At 33.5% G+C, this 19,615-nt stretch overlaps 2 protein-coding genes across 5 annotated transcripts in view; one reads left to right on the top strand and one right to left on the bottom strand.

Moving 5' to 3' along the window:
• LOC140061158 (uncharacterized) overlaps nucleotides 1-19,615 on the bottom strand; it is a 77,531-nt gene that overhangs the window by 1,986 nt on the left and 55,930 nt on the right. Inside the window, exons 3-5 of one of the 4 annotated variants that reach the window (XR_011847411.1) lie at nucleotides 15,208-15,628; nucleotides 10,092-10,159; nucleotides 8,563-9,111 (exon numbers count right to left, since the gene is read on the bottom strand). Coding sequence is in view for 1 of the 4 variants with exons in the window: in XM_072107632.1 (XP_071963733.1) it covers nucleotides 10,142-10,159; nucleotides 15,208-15,600 (411 nt within the window). In the remaining 3 variants the exon portion in view is untranslated. Of the gene's footprint in view, nucleotides 1-8,562; nucleotides 9,112-9,226; nucleotides 10,160-15,207; nucleotides 15,629-19,615 lie in introns of those variants that run through there. The other 3 variants (XR_011847412.1, XR_011847414.1, XM_072107632.1) reach the window with 3 other exon arrangements.
• Nucleotides 11,828-18,540, top strand: LOC140061160 (glycoprotein hormone beta-5-like). The gene is made up of 2 exons (XM_072107634.1): nucleotides 11,828-12,330; nucleotides 17,975-18,540. Exons 1-2 carry the CDS (start codon nucleotides 12,130-12,132, stop codon nucleotides 18,176-18,178), a joined length of 405 nt encoding a protein of 134 aa, XP_071963735.1. The 5' UTR covers nucleotides 11,828-12,129; the 3' UTR covers nucleotides 18,179-18,540.

Raw genomic sequence — 19,615 nt, 5'->3', positions numbered from 1 at the left:
TATTTGACTGCACATTATGGGCAAATTCTTTAATACAATGTCACAAAGCATAAAATATACAGCCTGTGTCATGAGCCATAAGACTAACCTAGGTGCCTTCTTATTTCCTAATTTTAGACTTAACATAATACAGGCATCACGTGTGACAGGGTATTAAGGGATTTTCCTATGATACTGAAGACAATATAATGTCATATGACCCGTGGAGATACATCAAATAAAATCAAATCAGGAAAGTAACTATGAGAGGGTTGCAACTTAAGAAAGTTATCAATCCTTTGCTGAGGTTTGTGTAATAGGCGTGATTTCTAAAGCGCCATCAACGTTTACTTTGGATCGTCATAATTCGTATGCGGCGCTATATTGTTTTAAAGCCATTTTTTAATCCCCGATACTTGACCTGTTACGGTACCCGCATTCTACTTGAATTAATTTAAATATGCTTATACAACATAGCTATAAATTTAAATATGCAACATAGCGATAAATCATTGATGATATATGAGCGTTTAAGTTCATGTTTTTATTGACAGTAGCTGTAAGTCCGTCGACCATTAAGTTGGTTGAGAGTTGATGATCGATGGAATTCTGTTAAATGAACTCCTCTTTAAGATTAAGCACATTTTGGTGTATTTTTTAAATAAATACAATAAACACACGCCAACGACAATGATCCAATTGTATAACATTATGAGGTCAATGACATTTTAGTACCACTGTTGGTAATTCGTAGAAAATCCATGGATTATTAAGATGAACTTATCAATTTGATGTTTGACCTTTAGAAATGATGCCAATAAGTAATGATTGAGGACTCGTCATGGTCTTGTTAACTCAATGTAATAAAAGTATTAAGTGATAAAACAGTTAAAAATGGCATTAAAGATAACACAACGTATGATATCATGTCTATCGACAATAAACGGCATTATTGTCGTGACAAACTAGCCATGATACCGTAAGAAAATCAACATTTTTTCGGAGTTTATTATTTTTCGGAATTAGGCCTACATCTTGCATTTTTAAGTATATTAGGGAATATAGGGAACAGAATAATTACAAATAATATACGGTACACACGTTAGTCTTGGTTTAAATGCTTTTGAGCACAATTTTATTTAGATTAGTTCCTAATAGTATGATTTTATAATAGAATATAAAAAGCCATTTATGAGTCAGTTCATTTTGCTTGGTGATTTATTTTCATAGAGTGGAAATACTATTCTAAGATAATAATAATAATTAGGTATATTTTAGTACGTGCCATGCGGAATTGATTAAGAGTCTATTTTTAATTTTACTTCATAACTTCATGGTCATAATTTTTTAATTTTACGCTAAATAGGATTGTTTCAAAGAAAGATATTAATGGAAATGTGTACGCGTGTTTGGTTGCTGGTTAAGAATTACAGAATATTGAATGATTGTATCATTTAAGTGTAGTATTTAATACCTCATTGAACACGTAGTAGATGACGTATTCTGTGACTGTTAAGCACAGACATTTAAAAAACCACTTTGAGTGCACCACCATAATAATAAAGCTTGGTTCCCACTATAGTTCCGTGATAATCAACACAATGATTGTGGGAAATTACAACGATGACGATGAAGATAGAGACGCAGCGAAAGGACGTAAACACAGTAAACCAACGACAAGCGACAGTTCGAATAATCCATAGCTTGTGATTGGTCAAATAACTTACGTTGCGCTTACGTCCTTGTGTTGCGTCCTAGTGGGAACCAAGCTTAATAAAAAAAAGAAAACACATTTTGTTTAAGAAAGAAAATAATAGTTTTTAATGATATAAAAAACAACGCAACCAACATCACAGGCAAACTAACAATCAAAGCTTGAATAACTATATCTAAGATCGAACTAACTATATAATACCCTTTTGGAAACGTTTAACGTTTAAGATTGTGAAAACATACTAACGTGAGGCGTGTACTCTTTATCATTATTTTTGATTTGTGGAAGTTAATTTTTGTTGTTCTGATTTATAAAAGAAGATCTTTATTTTGTTATTGATTACAAAAGCATTAAAAAATTAAATAATTATATACACTTAGAAACCAGTAGTAACGATCACTACCAGAACATCGATTGGTTTATTGTGTACCATGCGCATATGTTAAGCCGCTCGTTTTATTGCTATTAAGCGCATCTATACCTACAAAATGTATAACATCATTAAACAAGCTTTGTTCTTCAATCAATTTGTCTTCTTAATTTAGACAAATTACACAGGCTATTTCTGTTTCATTTTTAATCTTTGAAGACATATAGCGTCTATATTTTAATTTAGCAATACACATTTGCCAGCGGCAATTTGACTCATTTTGTGTGATGTATCTTTTAAATGATTCATTTGCTATTTGTTCCTAATTAGGCAATTTTGTTTAGATCAGCCGTTTGGTTTGAAAGACTACAATCAGCCGCATTAAAACAATTATTTATTTATAAAGTTGAGACCCACAGAGGGGTAGGGGAGATTGCTTTTTGTAAAGTACCTTAAGATGTGATGATTGTAGTTAATCTGTAAGTTTTTAAATGTGCATGTATTATCCCACTGAAAAAAATATTTTTAATTTTTTTTAAAATATGCCATATTAAATTTACATAATAGTTATCCACTTTGATTAAAAATTGAATAGAAAAAAAATTATTTACCTGAAAAAAAAACTTCAAATCAAATTGGCTGCCAAGCCAATGGGTTTTTGGTCGAAATGGACCATTTATTTTGTCATTTTATAAAAAAATAAATAAAATTGTTGACATTTTTTCTTTTTTTTGTTTTGTATATGGATTTAAAAAAAAATATTAGAGTTGTCCCCTGAAAAGGGGTGTCATTGGCCGTAATGTTAAAACATATATTACCTCTAGTTCCTGTCACTAGTCTCCGTAATAGGGATGTCCCAAAGGGAAGGGTTCTACTCTACTTTTCGTTGCACGGGAAAGAGTCCTGGATACTGGAATAAATACGGTTGGTAAAGGGTTAACAACATAAAACACATATGACGTCAATTTGTATTACAGTTAGTTCATCAATTTGGTATAATCTAAATAATACTGACTGAGGGAATAGCCTACTGTAATTTCTTACTGCGTCAGGCGAATGTTTAGTGTTGAATGAAAAAGGATAGGAAATGTGCCCCAAAACCACGTCCTCGAGATCACTAGTCTGTCGTTCATACCTCTATACTACCGAGTTTGCTCTTATGGCCAGGGTTGGATTCACACTGTAAAAACAGTGTGGAGCTTTTTAAAACGTAGTTACATGTTTAGTGCGTTTAAAACCTAAATGTGTTTATAGCTACATGTTGTTTTCCAACATGTCACTATTATGTTCAATTTCTCCACATGTGTAGCAGTCAACATGTTCAGGAACGTGTTTAGCGTTGGGTGCATTATGATTTTACTGTGGCGGAAAAAAAGTTCCACACATGCTCCACACATGAAAAATTTAACACGTTTCAAACCTAAACGTGTCATTATATTGCTCCACATGTTTAACAATCAATCACTGATGTGTTGAGTTAGGTAGAACAATATGTTTAGAATGTGTTTAGAACCTAAACATATTTCAGATCTGAACATGTTCAAGGCTAAATGTGTGGAAAACGTGGGTACACACTATAATATGTTTAGGATCTAAATACTATTTTTACAGTGCAGAAGAACAGCGGGAACTGCCAACAAGATGATAACTGCAATGTAGCTTTGCCTTTAGGAAGCTATGGCAATATTGTCAGATGTTTGCCCTACTCTGAACATTCTCTAAAGATACTGATGTTATTAAAACATAGTTAATCAAAGAAACGTAAATTAATCACTAAAATGTACAACAACCATACGATACATTATTTTGCTTTTCTATTTGAAGCTATTTTGTGCATCATCACCCGTGGTAAGTAGGTGATTCAAAGAATAATGAAGACAATCAAATAGAAAAACCACCGACATTAATGATCATTGGGAGGCTTGTCATGTCGTACCGATAATGACATATTAACAGACCGTATATCTTCTTTATCATGTTTTAGTAACACACGACAAGAGTAATAACACTAACTTTTCAAAGAAACAAGTTTGGAAGAAATTAAACCATTAAATTATAAAGCACGAAAGCCTGGTCACTGCATACACTTGGACGCAAGGCAACGATGTAAGCATAACGCAAGTGAGTTGACCAATCACAACCGAGAGTTCGGATGACCCGTCGTGATTGGTCAAAGTACATTCGTTGTCCTTACGTCCTTGTGTCGCGTCCTAGTGGGAACAAAAGCTTATAAGTATAAAACATATCTAAATGTATTGTTAAACACCATTACCTAGAAACTAGAACGCATATTCAGACGTATAAATCAAAACCATACCTTTTAATCAAAGCGGTACGCCCTAAGGATCTTTGTAGTGTCGATACATAATAATCATTGTTTCCCATTTACTTAATTACAGTACACCGTTTCATTTTGTTTATAATATTTGCAAATAAGAGAAAAACAAGCAGTTTTAGGAAATTAATTTAAGTTGTTCTAGTTCCGGAGACATGACGAGACAAACAAATGTAGGTAAATGGGTAAAGTAACAATAAAGTAATGCTAGCGGTATAAAAGTGGGTAGTTAAAGGGAATGTTATATTACTGAAAACATTACGTTTTCGTTTCAATATATACGGAAAGGAAAGCATCACACAAAGTAATAAATAAATTGTGGGAAGAAAACGACAGTTTTTGATTGTAGAAGTTTTGCCAGAGGTGACTGTGTGTCTGAAAGGGGTTATAATCTTTTCTGCGGATGAATTTTGTGTTAGTTCTTCTTAAGCTTGATTCACACTGAGACGCAACGTAAGAAAATAAAGAAAGGAGAAGGAAAGATCAAGTTTAAAGCGACACGTGGTTTCAAAATACATGACTTTTTGTCTTATATCACTGTTTTGACCTTTCTAAACTAATGTAACTTTGCTACTAAAACCTAATAACAATAATTTTGGTTGATACAACCTGATGTTGTATTCAATAATTTACTAATTAACATTTCTGTTGCCATAATTTTCAAGATTTTCTAAGCTGATGCCACACATGCATTCACGTTTTGTATATTGAAAAAAAATGCCTATAGTGGATCTTAGTGGTCTCTGGAGATACGCAATTCTACTTGATGTACAAATTCAAATACATTTAATGAAACAGTTGACATGAGAAATGTTATAAATCAATATAAGTCGAGCAATAAAATCAATTCATAAACCTATAATAGAAATGTGTTGGCTATTTGCCTTCCTGGATAACTTACGTTTTTTAAAACGTAAGACAACTTATTTCGTATGCATTAAATGGTAAATGTCCATTATGAAACAGTAATACATTCAATACACAGCTGAGAGAGTAACTTTCCAGACACGGATCTTGTATTTATATTTATAAAATTTGTAGTAATGTTTTACTCGTCTATCAGTAGATTACTTTGTGGAACCGAACCGATTAAACGCCATTAAATCACACTCTGATCAATATAAACGTTTATTTGAGAAGGCCGAAATACTTTGCCGTCTATAATTGTAAAAAAAAAACAAACAGTTACTTTGCATGACGACAAATGGCCAACAATAATTTAACATCCTATATTAACTTCCCTTTTATAAAATTAGTAACTTTATTTATTTACCGATTCGTAGAAACGCCCAATATTTCTATCCGTAATGTTTGAACAACATTTCTTAGCATTGGTAAATCTTTTTATACGGAGCTTTATTTTCTTAGCGAAATTACGGGTGTTGTATGTTAGTGACGTCATGTTATATATATCTTCGACAACTAAGCATGCGCTATAAAAGTTTAAATCTATCTTTTCAGTGCACTTTAAAGGCCAGGTGCGGGCAAAAAATTTCTATTGATCATACATTCCATTAATTATCGATCTATAGTTTCCCCTATGTTTCATAATTTTTGGGATTTTATTTGTGTTACACAAGCTTGTTGAAAATAAGCACTTTCTTATCAGTTACACAGTAAAATCTCTATTCTTTTGTACACAAATTTTGTAAATAGAGAGGCATTTTAAAAAGCTATGAAAAATAAACGGTGTGGTAAAAAGTGTTATCAGATGACTAAATATAGGTAATATAACTTGAATTTTACATTTCTGATATTTTTATTCAACTTCAACTTTTTATTTTCATGCTATAGCAAAAATTATCCACTGTATATCCACCATCTTTTTTCACCGTCTAGGGAGTCACCAGACATGTTATTACATTAGGTTAACTACCTAACTACTGAAAAAAAGTCTTTCTGTTTTTTATGGAAGAATTTTTGCCAAATTTTGTATTTGACCATATTAAGGGAAATTCATGTTTTTTCGTCTCGATTTCTGTTACAAATATTTGATTTATGTACAATTAACCAAATATTATATTTAAAATTCATGCCTGTACCTGAGCTTTAAAGCCTCAATGTAAGGTCTGATGTATCTCGTCCCCCACCTCCTCCCCCTAAGTGAATTAAGCATAGATAAACATTGTATCATGGATTGTCATATGACTGTTGAGAAACGTTACATCCACGACAACCACAGTGCAGCGACAGTGGGTGAGATGGAACAGTAGGCCTACACCGGGTTAACCCACTCTTTCGAAAGATGCACCGGATTCTTTAAAGTCACATTATGTACACTGGTCCTTATCCGAAAAGACTTCTTCTACCTCCGAACTACGGTTTTATTGCTACGTCCCTGCCTTAACCACTCGGTCACTTGACTTAAATAAGTAAATATCTAATAATTACAGTAATAAACAAAGATCAAGTGATCACAACTATGTGTACAGATCCCAAAGTCCATCCACTCATAGCTACCTCACCGACTCCTTGTTAACAGCTAATGCCATGTTTAATTACGGAGTTATCTCTAAATTACAACCCAAGTTCAAATATATCTAACAGTGCATTCAATCGTAAAGGATAGTGAGGTTAAGCCACAGACGCGTTCGTTAGCATCACAAGACAAAAGTATACCAATATTGAAACGTAACCAATGTATACGTAAAAATCATTCATTAATTTGATTATCAAGAAGACAAAAATATATTTGACCAGTATTGACATCCAGCAGAGTGACATGCGCGTTATAATCTTGACAAGAAATGATATATTTTGATTATTCTGTACACCTTTGGAAGAACATTGACAACTCATGGTAAAGAGGCAGACCATCCTATCAGACAAGCAGACAAAATATCTTTAGAAATTGAGCATAATATTGGAGATTTTGTGGGGGATTAAGGACATTTTAAGGTACGTTGACTGAGTAGTAAATGTGGTATTAATCTATAAGGTCTATTTTACTTTGGAGATTAATATCTTGTTAAAAGTTGTACATATTTAATAAAGTTACGTATCGTTCACAATCGACAATTAAATTAGGTAATTTGCCATTCAAATGTTGCTACAATAAGGGGTACTTCCTTACAAACCAGAATTCTTGGTTCAATTCATAACAAATTCTATAAGATTTATTTCCGTTGACACTGCCTTTTCATATTTACACTCAATATCTAAATAACAGAACTTGCATTTTCTTATATCCAAATAGTTATCTTCTATCGTTCAAATATCTTATCCCTCTACGAGTTACGTTCTTATAAACCAGAATTATTGGTTCAATTCACAAGATATGCTATGGGATTTCTGTTGACACTGTCCGATCCAAATGTACACTCAATAACCAAAAAGCATAACTTGCATTTTCATATCTTCATATACAATTTTTTTCCCTTTTTATTAAAAATGTATTGTCCTTCTGAAAAAATAATTCTTGAACATTTTTTTTGTGTGTTAAATATGCCATTTTAATGTCCCATAAAATAGTTATCCTTCTTGACCAAAAATTAGATTGAAAACAAGTGAATTTACCTGAAAAACTGTAATTTAAAGCAAAAAATAGTCAAATTGGTTGAATTTAACCATTTTTTAAAAAAGTGAAAACATTATATTTTCTCGGGTTTTTTTCTACGGAAGTAATTAACTTGATTAAAACTACAACATAACGTATTCAAAGTCTTTAATTAATCTTCATTTTTTCATGTTTTTGGGGAACAATACATCTTTAACATCGACAGTGTTTATTTTGTTCATTAAAAATCGTACACTTCAAGAATCTAGCAGGTCTAAAAAGGTCTAGTCGAAAGAAATTAACCAAAACAGAGTAATTAAAACCATAGAACTGCAGAGTATAATTTATGCAATTATAACCGTTTTATATTACTTTTCAGTTACTGAATCATGTTTATATATTAAATATTCGAACCGCCTGCTGAAAATAAAAATAAAACCTCGCTTGAACTTCATTTTGATGTTTGATTTACATTGATAACATACAATAATTATGTGTAACTAATTAATCACAGGTGGTACTTTAAAATAACATCGTATAACGGAAATGTTTGCACCTGCATAAGTAATAAAAACGAATAAAACTATTTTTCTGTGAGTATTTGTGAAATATTTCATTTTTATGTTTCCTAAAATCATCTGCTTTTATATTTAATTCGAAAATAAATAATGACCGATATAAAGTACTGATGAAAATAAATCTCGTATATCCCGCCAATTTTCTACCGCCTGCCACTTAACCTAACCCCTACGGTTGTATAGAACTCGATGACGTTAGCAAGCAAGGCGTTCTAAACCCAATACTACTTTCAGGGAGTATACACAATGAGTCTCAGAGGAATCGCATAAAATTCCAATAACAAGATTTTTCTAATTGCTAACGTAGGCACTAATTTTGTTGAAGTTATCGCAGTGGACGAATTTGATTGGATTAAATAATACATGTTACGACATTTTCACTTGATTTGGGTACAATAGCATCCAACGTAATCCAATTACGCAGGCAATCGTACGTTATTACGTTGGCGCCGTGTAAACTGCGTGGTAATCTTTAGGTTGTATTCATTGAAAGCCGAAAGAATAGAGTTTTCCTTATTGTGTTCAGTTTTTCTGTCAAGTCAATCAATCATACATTGTTTGATGCTTTACTCGGCTCAGACACAGATCAGTTCAGAACCCAGCCCCGCCTTTGATGATCGGTCTTCAATCTTGTTGTGCCTTCGCATGATAAATTTTAATAATAGAAAATTAAGGACGCAAATTTTATTGAGTGGTTTATTTCTACATATCCTATTAATCAAGACGTGATCTACTCTACTTCCGACAGCAAAAAACCAAATTGTTTTAATTGTCATTCTATATAATTTGACTGACGTTATATATTACTTGTTTTCTATAAAAATTATAGAAAACTAACCAAATAAACATCCGTTTAATAAAGTAAACGTTTTGGAGATTAGACGCACAAGCCACACACTTACATAATTATGTACTTAGCTCTTCAACAATTTTTTTTAACGATTTTGCCTAACAATTGCGATTTGCATAGTGATGTATTGTTTAATGCGAATGAGCTTTGCGTCAGGTAAAGTAATTGGTCAGATGTTTGCCCTACTCTGACGTAATTGTGCTTTGTCAAACATCTGATCAATTATGCATAGGTTCTTTAAATGTTTCTTATAAGAATGTATTTACAGCACCATACTTATTTGTTACCATTTTGAAAATGGGATTTTAAGTTTAGTCTTTTAGGCCCTATATTGTGTTACAATATGTACATTTCGTTATTGATTTTATCAGAAAAGAAACAAAAATACATTAAAAAAAACAACAAATAATAATAAAAGAAAGGAGTTCAATATCTAAAAGATATACGATAGTTTTGGTAGGTATAGTTGCTTTTTTTTTACTTCTGGAGTTGGAAACCCAAAAATTATCATATTACTATCTAAATATGCCCAAGTCTTCCTGTGGCTACTATGGTAGCACTGGATAACCTGCTTACAGTTTCATACAACGTCCATTTTAATTAGCTTTGAACTCTGGCAGTCGAAACAAAAACAAAAATGCTAATTCAAAAGACTAATAATACTAAATTTCATATTTTTAGCGAATGTATGACGAACTATAAAACCAGCCAGTAATTCCTCTTTGGTAAATAGCTAATAATCACATAATTACAAACATTGAAAGCTTACATTTAGGCCTACTATGTCTCCAAGTCGATCTAGTCCGTCTACCAAACAGGTTAATCTTCATCTACCATCTTAAAAAAAAGATACAACATATAAGTAACATATAAGTATATTAAATGTGAAGTTAAACAAAAGTTTGAACACAATGAACCAACATGATACAAAATTTGAACACAATGAACCAACATGATACAAAAGTTGAACTCAACTGTTGTTTTACGTTCGGTAATATTGTATTCAATATAATATATTATACATTCTCAATAAGTTATATTTAGTTAAGCTTGGTTCCCACTAGAACGTAACGCAAGGACGTAAACGCAACGCAAGCATTTTAACCAATGATAAGCGAAGTTATAGACAGTTAGCAATCACAAGCGAATAAAGCTTGTCTCCCACTATAACGTAACGCAAAGACGTAAACGCAACGCAAGCGTTTTAACCAATGACAAGCGAAGTTATAGACAGTTAGCAATCACAAGCGAATAAGCCATCGCTTGTGATTGGTCAATTCACTTGCGTTGCTTTACGTCCTTGCGTTGCGTCGCTAGTGGGAACCACGCTTAAGCCATCGCTTGTGATTGGTCAATTCACTTGTGTTGCGTTACGTCCTTGTGTTGCGTCGCTAGTGGGAACCACGCTTTAATGTTATTTAATATTTCCAGAGATACGTAATTTTATGTACACGATCAATGATACACGACGCGCCAATCGACATCGCAACTGTTGCGAGTAAAACGCGAGCTCAACTGTCAAACTAGACTGGTGTATGTGACAGCAAAGCCTGGTAACGAAGGAGATAACGTAACGAAGGACATAACGTTACGAAGGACATAACGTAACGTACGTAACGTAACGAGGGACGTAAACGCAATAGTAACAAGTGATGGATCATCTGTACTCTCGTCGTTTCTGATTCGTCAAATGACTTTTTATTACATGTACGTCCTTTCGTTACGTCATAAAGGGGAACCAAGCTTAAAGGGTTGTTCCAGAGGATAGTATGCAGGCGTAGACTCTAACCAGCAACGTCTACATTTCTTTTAATCACTCTTCAACTTTTACCATGGCATCATTCTTTATCCACTCTGTTGACACTGTTGTCTTTACATTTACTTGCCTATGGATATATCTGATACATAGGGCCATTATTAAGCCCGTAAGTATGTACGTATAGTTAATAAATCATCTAAAGACAAATCAAGTACTGATATTGACATACAAACTTAATGTCACAATAAGTCAGAGGTCAAGTGAATGTTTGTCATTACAAACTACTAATTTTATTTTCATTTTAACTGTCATAATAATTAAGATGATGAAGATTTAAGCGATTCGTTAGTAGTACCACAAGACACACATAATTACACAATATTACATCAGTTTTTGAACACACGCGTATAACGTTCGTTTGTTAGCGCCTTGAACCTGATACATGCCAGCGCAGTTATGACAACATAATCTAAACATTCTCGTTTTAGTTGAGATACCGCATGTATAATACATTATTGCATGACATACATTTATTTTATATGTTGCACAAAACATGAAAGTCAGAAAAATACTTTTAGCCAATAGAAAGTCACCACGTAACGTAACATGTAAAAAAGAAACAGGAACAATCATTGGATAACGTCTGAATGAACTTAACAGTCTATAAAAAAACTCAAATTAGTATATACACGGTTTAATTGTTCAGGTACAATATGGTACGCCATTGCTGCATGAATAAACTGCTAACCTAACCTCTATCGTATTTTAAGATTCTTTATTTTGTTTCTGTACTATCAGAAAATATGGTCAGAATCTGACAGAATTTGTGATATACAGTTTGTAATCTCAAATAGCCTGGGAATATTGAACGTGTTTGGCGTGATAATAACATCTACACTTAATGCGTGGATGACCTGCCGTATACAGAACCAAAGAGAGCGATTTATTGAAACAGCAATTTCAGTACTTAGACACACGACAGACTTAGTGTTGCGTATAACTGGGAATTCTTTAATGTGTTTTTTGTTCCATTTAGGCCTGAAGTACTATGCGAATGGATCATCGAAGATTGTATGCTTTTTTGGCCGTGCTGCCTTTTGTATTAATATCTACAGTGAACTCTGTAGATCCTAGCACGACGACAGACTGTTTCAAACACACAAAAATGAAACATATAGCATCAAAGCCAGGGTGCCAGGACCAGGTTATATACGTGCATGGATGCTGGGGTCGTTGTAACTCAAATGAGGTAAGAATCTTAATCTTATTCAATTTGATTAAAGTGGAACTGAATGGTTATGTAAACGTAGGTGTCTTTTTAATATTATTTAATATGTTTTAGGATTTAGCATTGTGGAAGGGGTAAACCTGAGTTCATGCTGGCGTGTCATGGATATAATACCCAAATTGCTAATCCGCTATCAATGTACATGTAAATACGTATATGTAGCATTTAGATCTACTTTACCTGAAATAATGTATCTATCTTGTATAAATTGTAATCTTATTGGTCGATCTATTTTACAACATGTCAAATAACCCAGCAAAATACAATAATTAACGTAAAAGTTAATATCCATGAAATTAATTGAATTGCATAGCTTTTCTGTTTAAATTTAAAAATAAAAAAGGGGTTTAAGATACAGTAGGCCTAAATTAGCTTGCTCAGTTTCATATTAAAGATGTATTGTTCCACAAAAACATGAAAAATGAAGATTAATTAATAGGACTTTGTAGTTAATAATAATAGGTTATTTGTAGGTTGAATAAAGTTAAAGTTAAAAAAATTGGTTTTTTTCGATCCAATTTTTGGTCAAAGTGAATAACTATTAGGTGACATTAGAATGGCCTGTTAAAAAAAATGATTTTTTTTTTTAAAGAATTATTTTTTCAGGGGGACAATACATTTTTAAGAATGTTATTCTTTTTTCATTTTCCATTTTGGTGAGCCACTTGACAGTGATTCACTTCGCTTTTTGTTTAACCAGTCTTTTGGATTTTGAACATTGTTTTGTTTAGTTTTTTATTTTGTTATGTATTTTTTTATTACGAAATAAATTAAATAAAAGTCGGTCGAAATTTCTCTCGTCGATTTTCGTCTTTCTTTCATGATCCTAATTTTTATGATTTTCATCAAAGATTATGGAAGAAATATTTGTAACGGGAGCTTTATATTTTGCCTCTGGCGCCATATTTTTACTTTTATGTTTTTTGTTTAGCTTTTTGGTTACTTAAAAAAAAATCTCACGTTATAGTGAATGTCATCTACGGCTTTATTGTTTAATAACATGCTTTCAGATTATTGAGAAGTAGTTTTACTATTAAAAGAATTTCATCTTATAAAATAAAAGAAATGTTATTCTTCTTAATTACCTTTAAGATACATGTTTTAAACTAAAATAAAATAACTGACTATTCAGTAATAGTTATCTTACGTCCGTTTGACAAGTCTTTGCTATGATATATAGTATGTGAGGGGAAAAGCACATAATTTTAGCCCTCGAAATTCACTCGCACGCCACGCGTAAAAGATTTATCGAACAATACTGTATATTGTACATTCGATTTTTAAATTTAATTGAATATAAAATAGTATTGACGGTAATGGCTTGTGTGCAATCACCTGAAACAGTGTTATTTTCTATACGACTATATTTAAAGCGTGGTTCCCACTAGCGACGGACGTAAGAAGGACGTAACGCAACGCAAGTGAATTGACCAATCACAAGCGATGGCTTATTCGCTTGTGATTGCTAACTGTCTATAACTTCGCTTGTCATTGGTTAAAACGCTTGCATTGCGTTTACGTCCTTGCATTACGTTCTAGTGGGAACCAAGCTTAACTGTCTATAACTTCGCTTGTCATTGGTTAAAACGCTTGCGTTGCGTTTACGTCCTTGCGTTACGTTCTAGTGGGAACCAAGCTTAATACCAATAACACACGTAAATTAAAATCAAATTCCAATATTTATTATTTTCAATGACAGTTAATTTGAATCATTGAGACAGCATGATAGAATACAAACATAATTTGCATTGATATTGATTGATATACGGTCGCCTGAAACGATATGTTTGCAACACACGTATACCAATTATCGCAGAAATACCATAAGTAGCTGGGACTGTAATTAAATGACTCAAGCAACATTTAAATGTAAATCAACGTCAGTGCTGGAGTTGAGGAATCAGTTAATAACACCCTGAGCTTATTATAGGTGTGGGTTTGCGAGTCTCGTAATGGTGTTAATAATGGGACTTAAAGTATTGGCGGAAATGACAGTAAACGTCAAGACACAAAATGATGGATCATTAAGTGTACACGTGATCAATAAAACAGTGTGTCTTTAATTTACATTGATCCAGTGTAATCCTCTCAAACATATGATAATATAAACATCCTGGGCAAACACAATTACGATTGGTTCCCACTAGTCCTTGCGAAGCGTCCTAGTGGGAACCAAGCTTTACGCGATTTAATGCGTGATTTACGTGTGAAGTGTGAGCTAAAACAAAAAACGTGCTATGAACGTAAAAACAGTTCTCCGAAGTAGAATACATAATATTGACATCTCTAACAAATTTGATTGATAATTGTTTTTCTTGTATATATTGCTACAACCACAAACGTCTAGAATTATTGTTATTTTGTTTATCTTATTTAATTAGCGTTTTATGAAAAAGGTCTCATTTGTCGTGAACGTCACACTTATATGGCAACGTGTTACGACCACTGGACAGTGACAATAAAATCTCGATTCGAATTATTCATCCATTTTACTAGTAACACATTTTTTTTAATAGTTTCTATTTAATTATCAATAACAATGATACAAACAAAGCGAAAACTTCGCAATTGCACAAATCAAAATAGAGTAAATCTGTTATCATAAAAAATAGTCACTATCTATTAATACTATGTATATAGAACGAGAATTGAGTTTTGTTTCTAATACAGTGGTGCATAGTTTATTCAATAAACAAACTAGTGCTTTTTATAGTTCTCTTAGAAAGGTAATTTAAAACCATGAACGAGTTATATAAAAAGATCTATGACAAAAATAAAGCACAGTAAAAATGTCAAATCGAAACGTCGAGTCATGATACAGTAGAAGCCGTCACTTACCTCGGCTCTATCATCCACTGTGCCAGTGGCGTAACGCAGAGGCATGAGGCCCCCTGGTTTAGCCTGGACCCAAAGTGGCCCTTCAACGCTGGAGGACTCGAGCTTCTTAGCTTTTTTTTCGGCATATTCTATTGCCTGTTCCTCTGGGCACTGCTTAGGGACCCCATAAGCTCTGGGTTTAGCAACATCACTGCCCCTGTCGTATGTAGCCCTCCTCAAGCCTTTCCCACATTTCTTTCTGTTCTGTGCTGTCCTACAAGTTGTACCTGTATAAGATATGATGTCGCCCCTCCATCTGCGTGTTTGTCTACCTTCTCTTCTTTTACCGATTCTCGTCTGCCATTCTGTCAATCTTTTCTGTTGTCTTCTCTTCTTGCTATGTGACCTGCCCATCGCAATTTGGCTTCTTTTACCTATCAAACTAGTTTGACAAAAAAAGTGTGATGTGTCCAAATATGGTAGTGATATGCTTAAATATGGTAGGGATATGACATCATCATGTCCATATATGGGTACATACATTTTTTTGTCACTGTCATTGTAGGAAGCACACACTGTATGTTTGAAAATCCGCCTAAAGCCGATTTTCCACTAGGCGAATTTGTTCGCGCGAATCGAAAGCGCCAGCTTGTACGCATGTGTATTCATGTTTACATCTTCCAAATCATACTCTACGCATGCGTATTAGCTGACGCCTTCGATTCGCGCGAACAAATTCGCCTAGTGGAAAATCGGCTTAATGCGTACTATTGCGGGTTTCCCTCCTTTGGGACACCCCTAACCGGGGGGACACTTTTGTTTGTATTGCACTTTGTATATATGTGATACGTATTGTGCCTATATGTAAGTGCACCACTAATTGTCAGCTTCCGATGTTTTGGGACACCCACGAAAAACAAATAAAATAAAATTTCGCAAATTTACCAGCTTACTATTTTAGGCATAATGGTGTGCACAACCCTTTATTTTATCTTTAGGCCTACTGCTTCACAAGAAATGTGTGAAATAGGTTACTGCTTATTACAAACTAACCCAACTAGTCTCATAAACATCAATACAACAATACTAGAAGTCAGTAAATCATTATTAAACATGATGGTTATTGTACAAACAGCTCTTTACGGGCCTCTCTGAAATACACATCTGTAGTGTAACGAATACTGGCACAGAACATTAGTATTGACAAATATTTAATTGAAAGAAACTCCGGAAAGGTCAGAAATATAACCCAGAAAAATACTAAGATTCATCATCAACTTAAAAGCATTGTCAACTCTAGGAAAGTGTTTTAGACTGTTAAAAAAATTGCAATTGTAAAAAAATGGGAACGAGTATGAAACGGGTGAATGTTGAGTTGTTTTTGTTTTTGTTTTTATATATTTTAGGCAAATTGCCGAGGATAACCATAAGCAAATTCATTCACTATCCTTCTTAAAAGTGGCAATCCCACATATAGACAAGATGCTCTACATAAACAGTTATTTATTACCGAAATCGTATCCGTCGGTTCCAAATATGTATATGCTATATTAATATACCGTCAATCCCCATCCGATTTTAGTACGGTATTATGTCTAGTGACAGTAAACAGCATTTGCAGTTTCTTTTTATTACAACCTTAAGCTCTGTCTTCACTATCACAAGCTAGTTGGACAAAAAAAAGTAGGCCTACTATATACCCAAATGGAAACGAGACATCATCATGTCTATATATGTGGGCACATCACATTTTTGTCACATAATGTTTTATAGTGTAGACAACGATTTGTATTGTTTTTCAATTTCAATAATATGGTAGTGATATACCTAAATATGGTAGTGATATGACATCATCATACCATAGTCCTGTATGAGCACATCGCATTTTTTTGTCGCATAAAGTTTGATAGTGTAGACAAAGCTTTATTTTCTTTTTATACTTCAAAAGAAAAATTTGAATAAGACAATAAAATTATTATATTTAATCAAATTTGTTTGTGAATATTAAATTAATGATGTACTTTAATAAATCATCGATAGTATACAATCGGTAATTTGGTTTCCTGAATTACTTCTTTTTTCATAAGAAATTAAACTAACGCGTATTTTCCATTTGATTTCCGGATGTGGTTAATTTCGATCTTCTCCTAAAAGCCGAGTTTGTTTTCATAATGACGTTTACAAAGACATTTTTTTTTCATTTAATTCCGTTTTATTACTCCATTGTGAATTAAGCATCTATTAAGGAACTACTTTCCATGTAGGCGTAACAGTACGTTTCAACCATAGTTTATATACAAATGACACGTGTCAATTTATCCGTACCACATTCATCATCTACTATAGGCCCTATAATATCTGCACTATCAAATTGGTTACCAGCTCACCATTCCCAACCATGTACCATCAACAGTAGACTTGCCCTAAGTCTGTAGTTATTGTCTTTTTATGTTATTCCACCAGTCGACGTTTCGAAATGTCTGAAAATTCAAGCTCAAATAGTATAACGTATGAAACGCCATATGTGCCAAAATATTTATCTTTTTACTAAAATTAAGTCAAAATTCCAAAAAATACACCATTATTAGGTTGATAAGGACGGTGGGGAAATGGGTACTGCATTGATCCCTTTAATCTTAAACCTGGTCACGTTAGGCCTAATATACAGGAAACTTGTGAGGTTGCGCGCACATATTAATTCAGTTCTGGTTTATTCAAAAATTTAATTGCGCCAACTTTACATTCATATATTTGTGACGTAAATTAAAATACTATTTTTTTCTTTCAGATTCCGGAGTTGGAACCTCCGTACACGGCCGCCTTCCATCCTATGTGTTACTATGATACATACACGACGGCTACAAAAACACTGAGCAATTGTGCAAATGGCGTAGACCCAACGTACACGTATATAAACGCAGTCACATGCGTATGTAAAGCGCCAAGTTCTTCAGAATCGGCGTACGCATACCGCCCAGACAACTACGTATAATCGGTTGCCGGGCGAATAGCAGACACCATGGACAGATCAGTTACTATTGCAGCTTCCAAGACAACCTCTGCGTGCACATAACTCACAGGCAACTATCTATAGCCGGGAAAATAGACCATGAACAAAATCCATCTATTTATTCTAGATAACGTGGATTTACTTTGATTTCTGCAAACTTGAAATTTAAAGCTAATTGTAGACACGTATACCTGAAGAACTGCTAAACAACGCTTGTACAAACGTACCGTCGCCAATTTGCGGCATGGATATTCAACAATAACAAACCTCCAACTATCTAACAACAAACTCTTAATTATTCTATTCATTTTTGAAAGTTGTGTTCTTGAAATGAAATAAATGTTTTTGATTATCAAAAGCTTTGAGCGTCTTAGTGGGTTTTGTTACTAAACATTAACACATTATAAACGTTTTTCTAACTCGATACCACTTAATGTAAAATAACACGAATGAAGGATATGGATTTTTTAAAGTCCATTTACAAGAATTTAAATTCGATGTTATTCGATTTAAGTTATAACAACATATATTAGTATTACGATAAATAAAAACCTATGGCCTAACGCTTTGTTTTTATTTTATAGACGCAACGCGTGGGCGCGCGTAAGCGCAACGCCAGTTATTTGACCATCATCAATCGCTTCATGATTGGTGGTCAAATTACATTACGTTGCGTTTATTAAGTCCTTGCCCTTTGCGTCCTAGTGGGAACCAAACTTTATAGTGATAGTGACGTATCCAAGAGGCTGTATAGACCACGCCCATGGTTGTTGTGAGGATGAGACTTGGAAATTGCAAGAATTTTGTCGCTAAAAATGGCTCCCATCATTTCCATGTACAAACAAGGCCATACACATGGCTGCATTCGCGTGTTTAAGTTAGTGTTTACCGAACGACCGACCAACATAGTGAGCTGTAAAAAGTGTGTTCGACCCCGCCTACGACACGACTTGAATTATTACGGTTTAAATGCGATTAAATATATTACAACCACCTCAAGGCGTGTAAGCATTAAATGAACAATATGTAGGCCAAATACAATGATTCGAATATAAATACCTCTTTAAGATTTGAGAGTAACAGATCATAATGCTCTAGTAAAATGACATGACAAAAAATAACAATAACGTTGAATACAACTAAAAAAACTCGTTATTGATTTATCACGGTAGTGTAACGCCGGCGTAAATGTTCCATAACATATTTGTATGGGAGTAATACATATTCAATCACTCAAATACAGAAATATATTAATTTGCTACTTGGAAGTGTGACAATTAAGTTTTAATATTCTAATATCTGAAGCAGGTTCATCCATTACTCTTTGAGTCATAATTGTGTTTTCATTGCCTTTAGTAATGGCTTGTTTTGGCAGATAATCACGAGTAACATGTTCGTTGCTACAACACGGGTTTGTTA

This window comes from Antedon mediterranea, chromosome 10, assembly GCF_964355755.1.
Source record: "Antedon mediterranea chromosome 10, ecAntMedi1.1, whole genome shotgun sequence".
Taxonomy (NCBI): domain Eukaryota; kingdom Metazoa; phylum Echinodermata; class Crinoidea; order Comatulida; family Antedonidae; genus Antedon; species Antedon mediterranea.
The sequence above is the reverse complement of the archived record's forward strand: the minus strand, read 5'-3'. Positions and strand labels throughout refer to the sequence as shown.

Coding starts and splice junctions, on each gene's coding strand:
- LOC140061160 (XM_072107634.1), top strand. CDS start 12,130: ATGCGAATGGATCATCGAAGATTGTATGCTTTTTTGGCCGTGCTGCCT. Junction 12,331..17,974: donor GTCGTTGTAACTCAAATGAG/GTAAGAATCTTA, acceptor TTTTTCTTTCAG/ATTCCGGAGTTGGAACCTCC.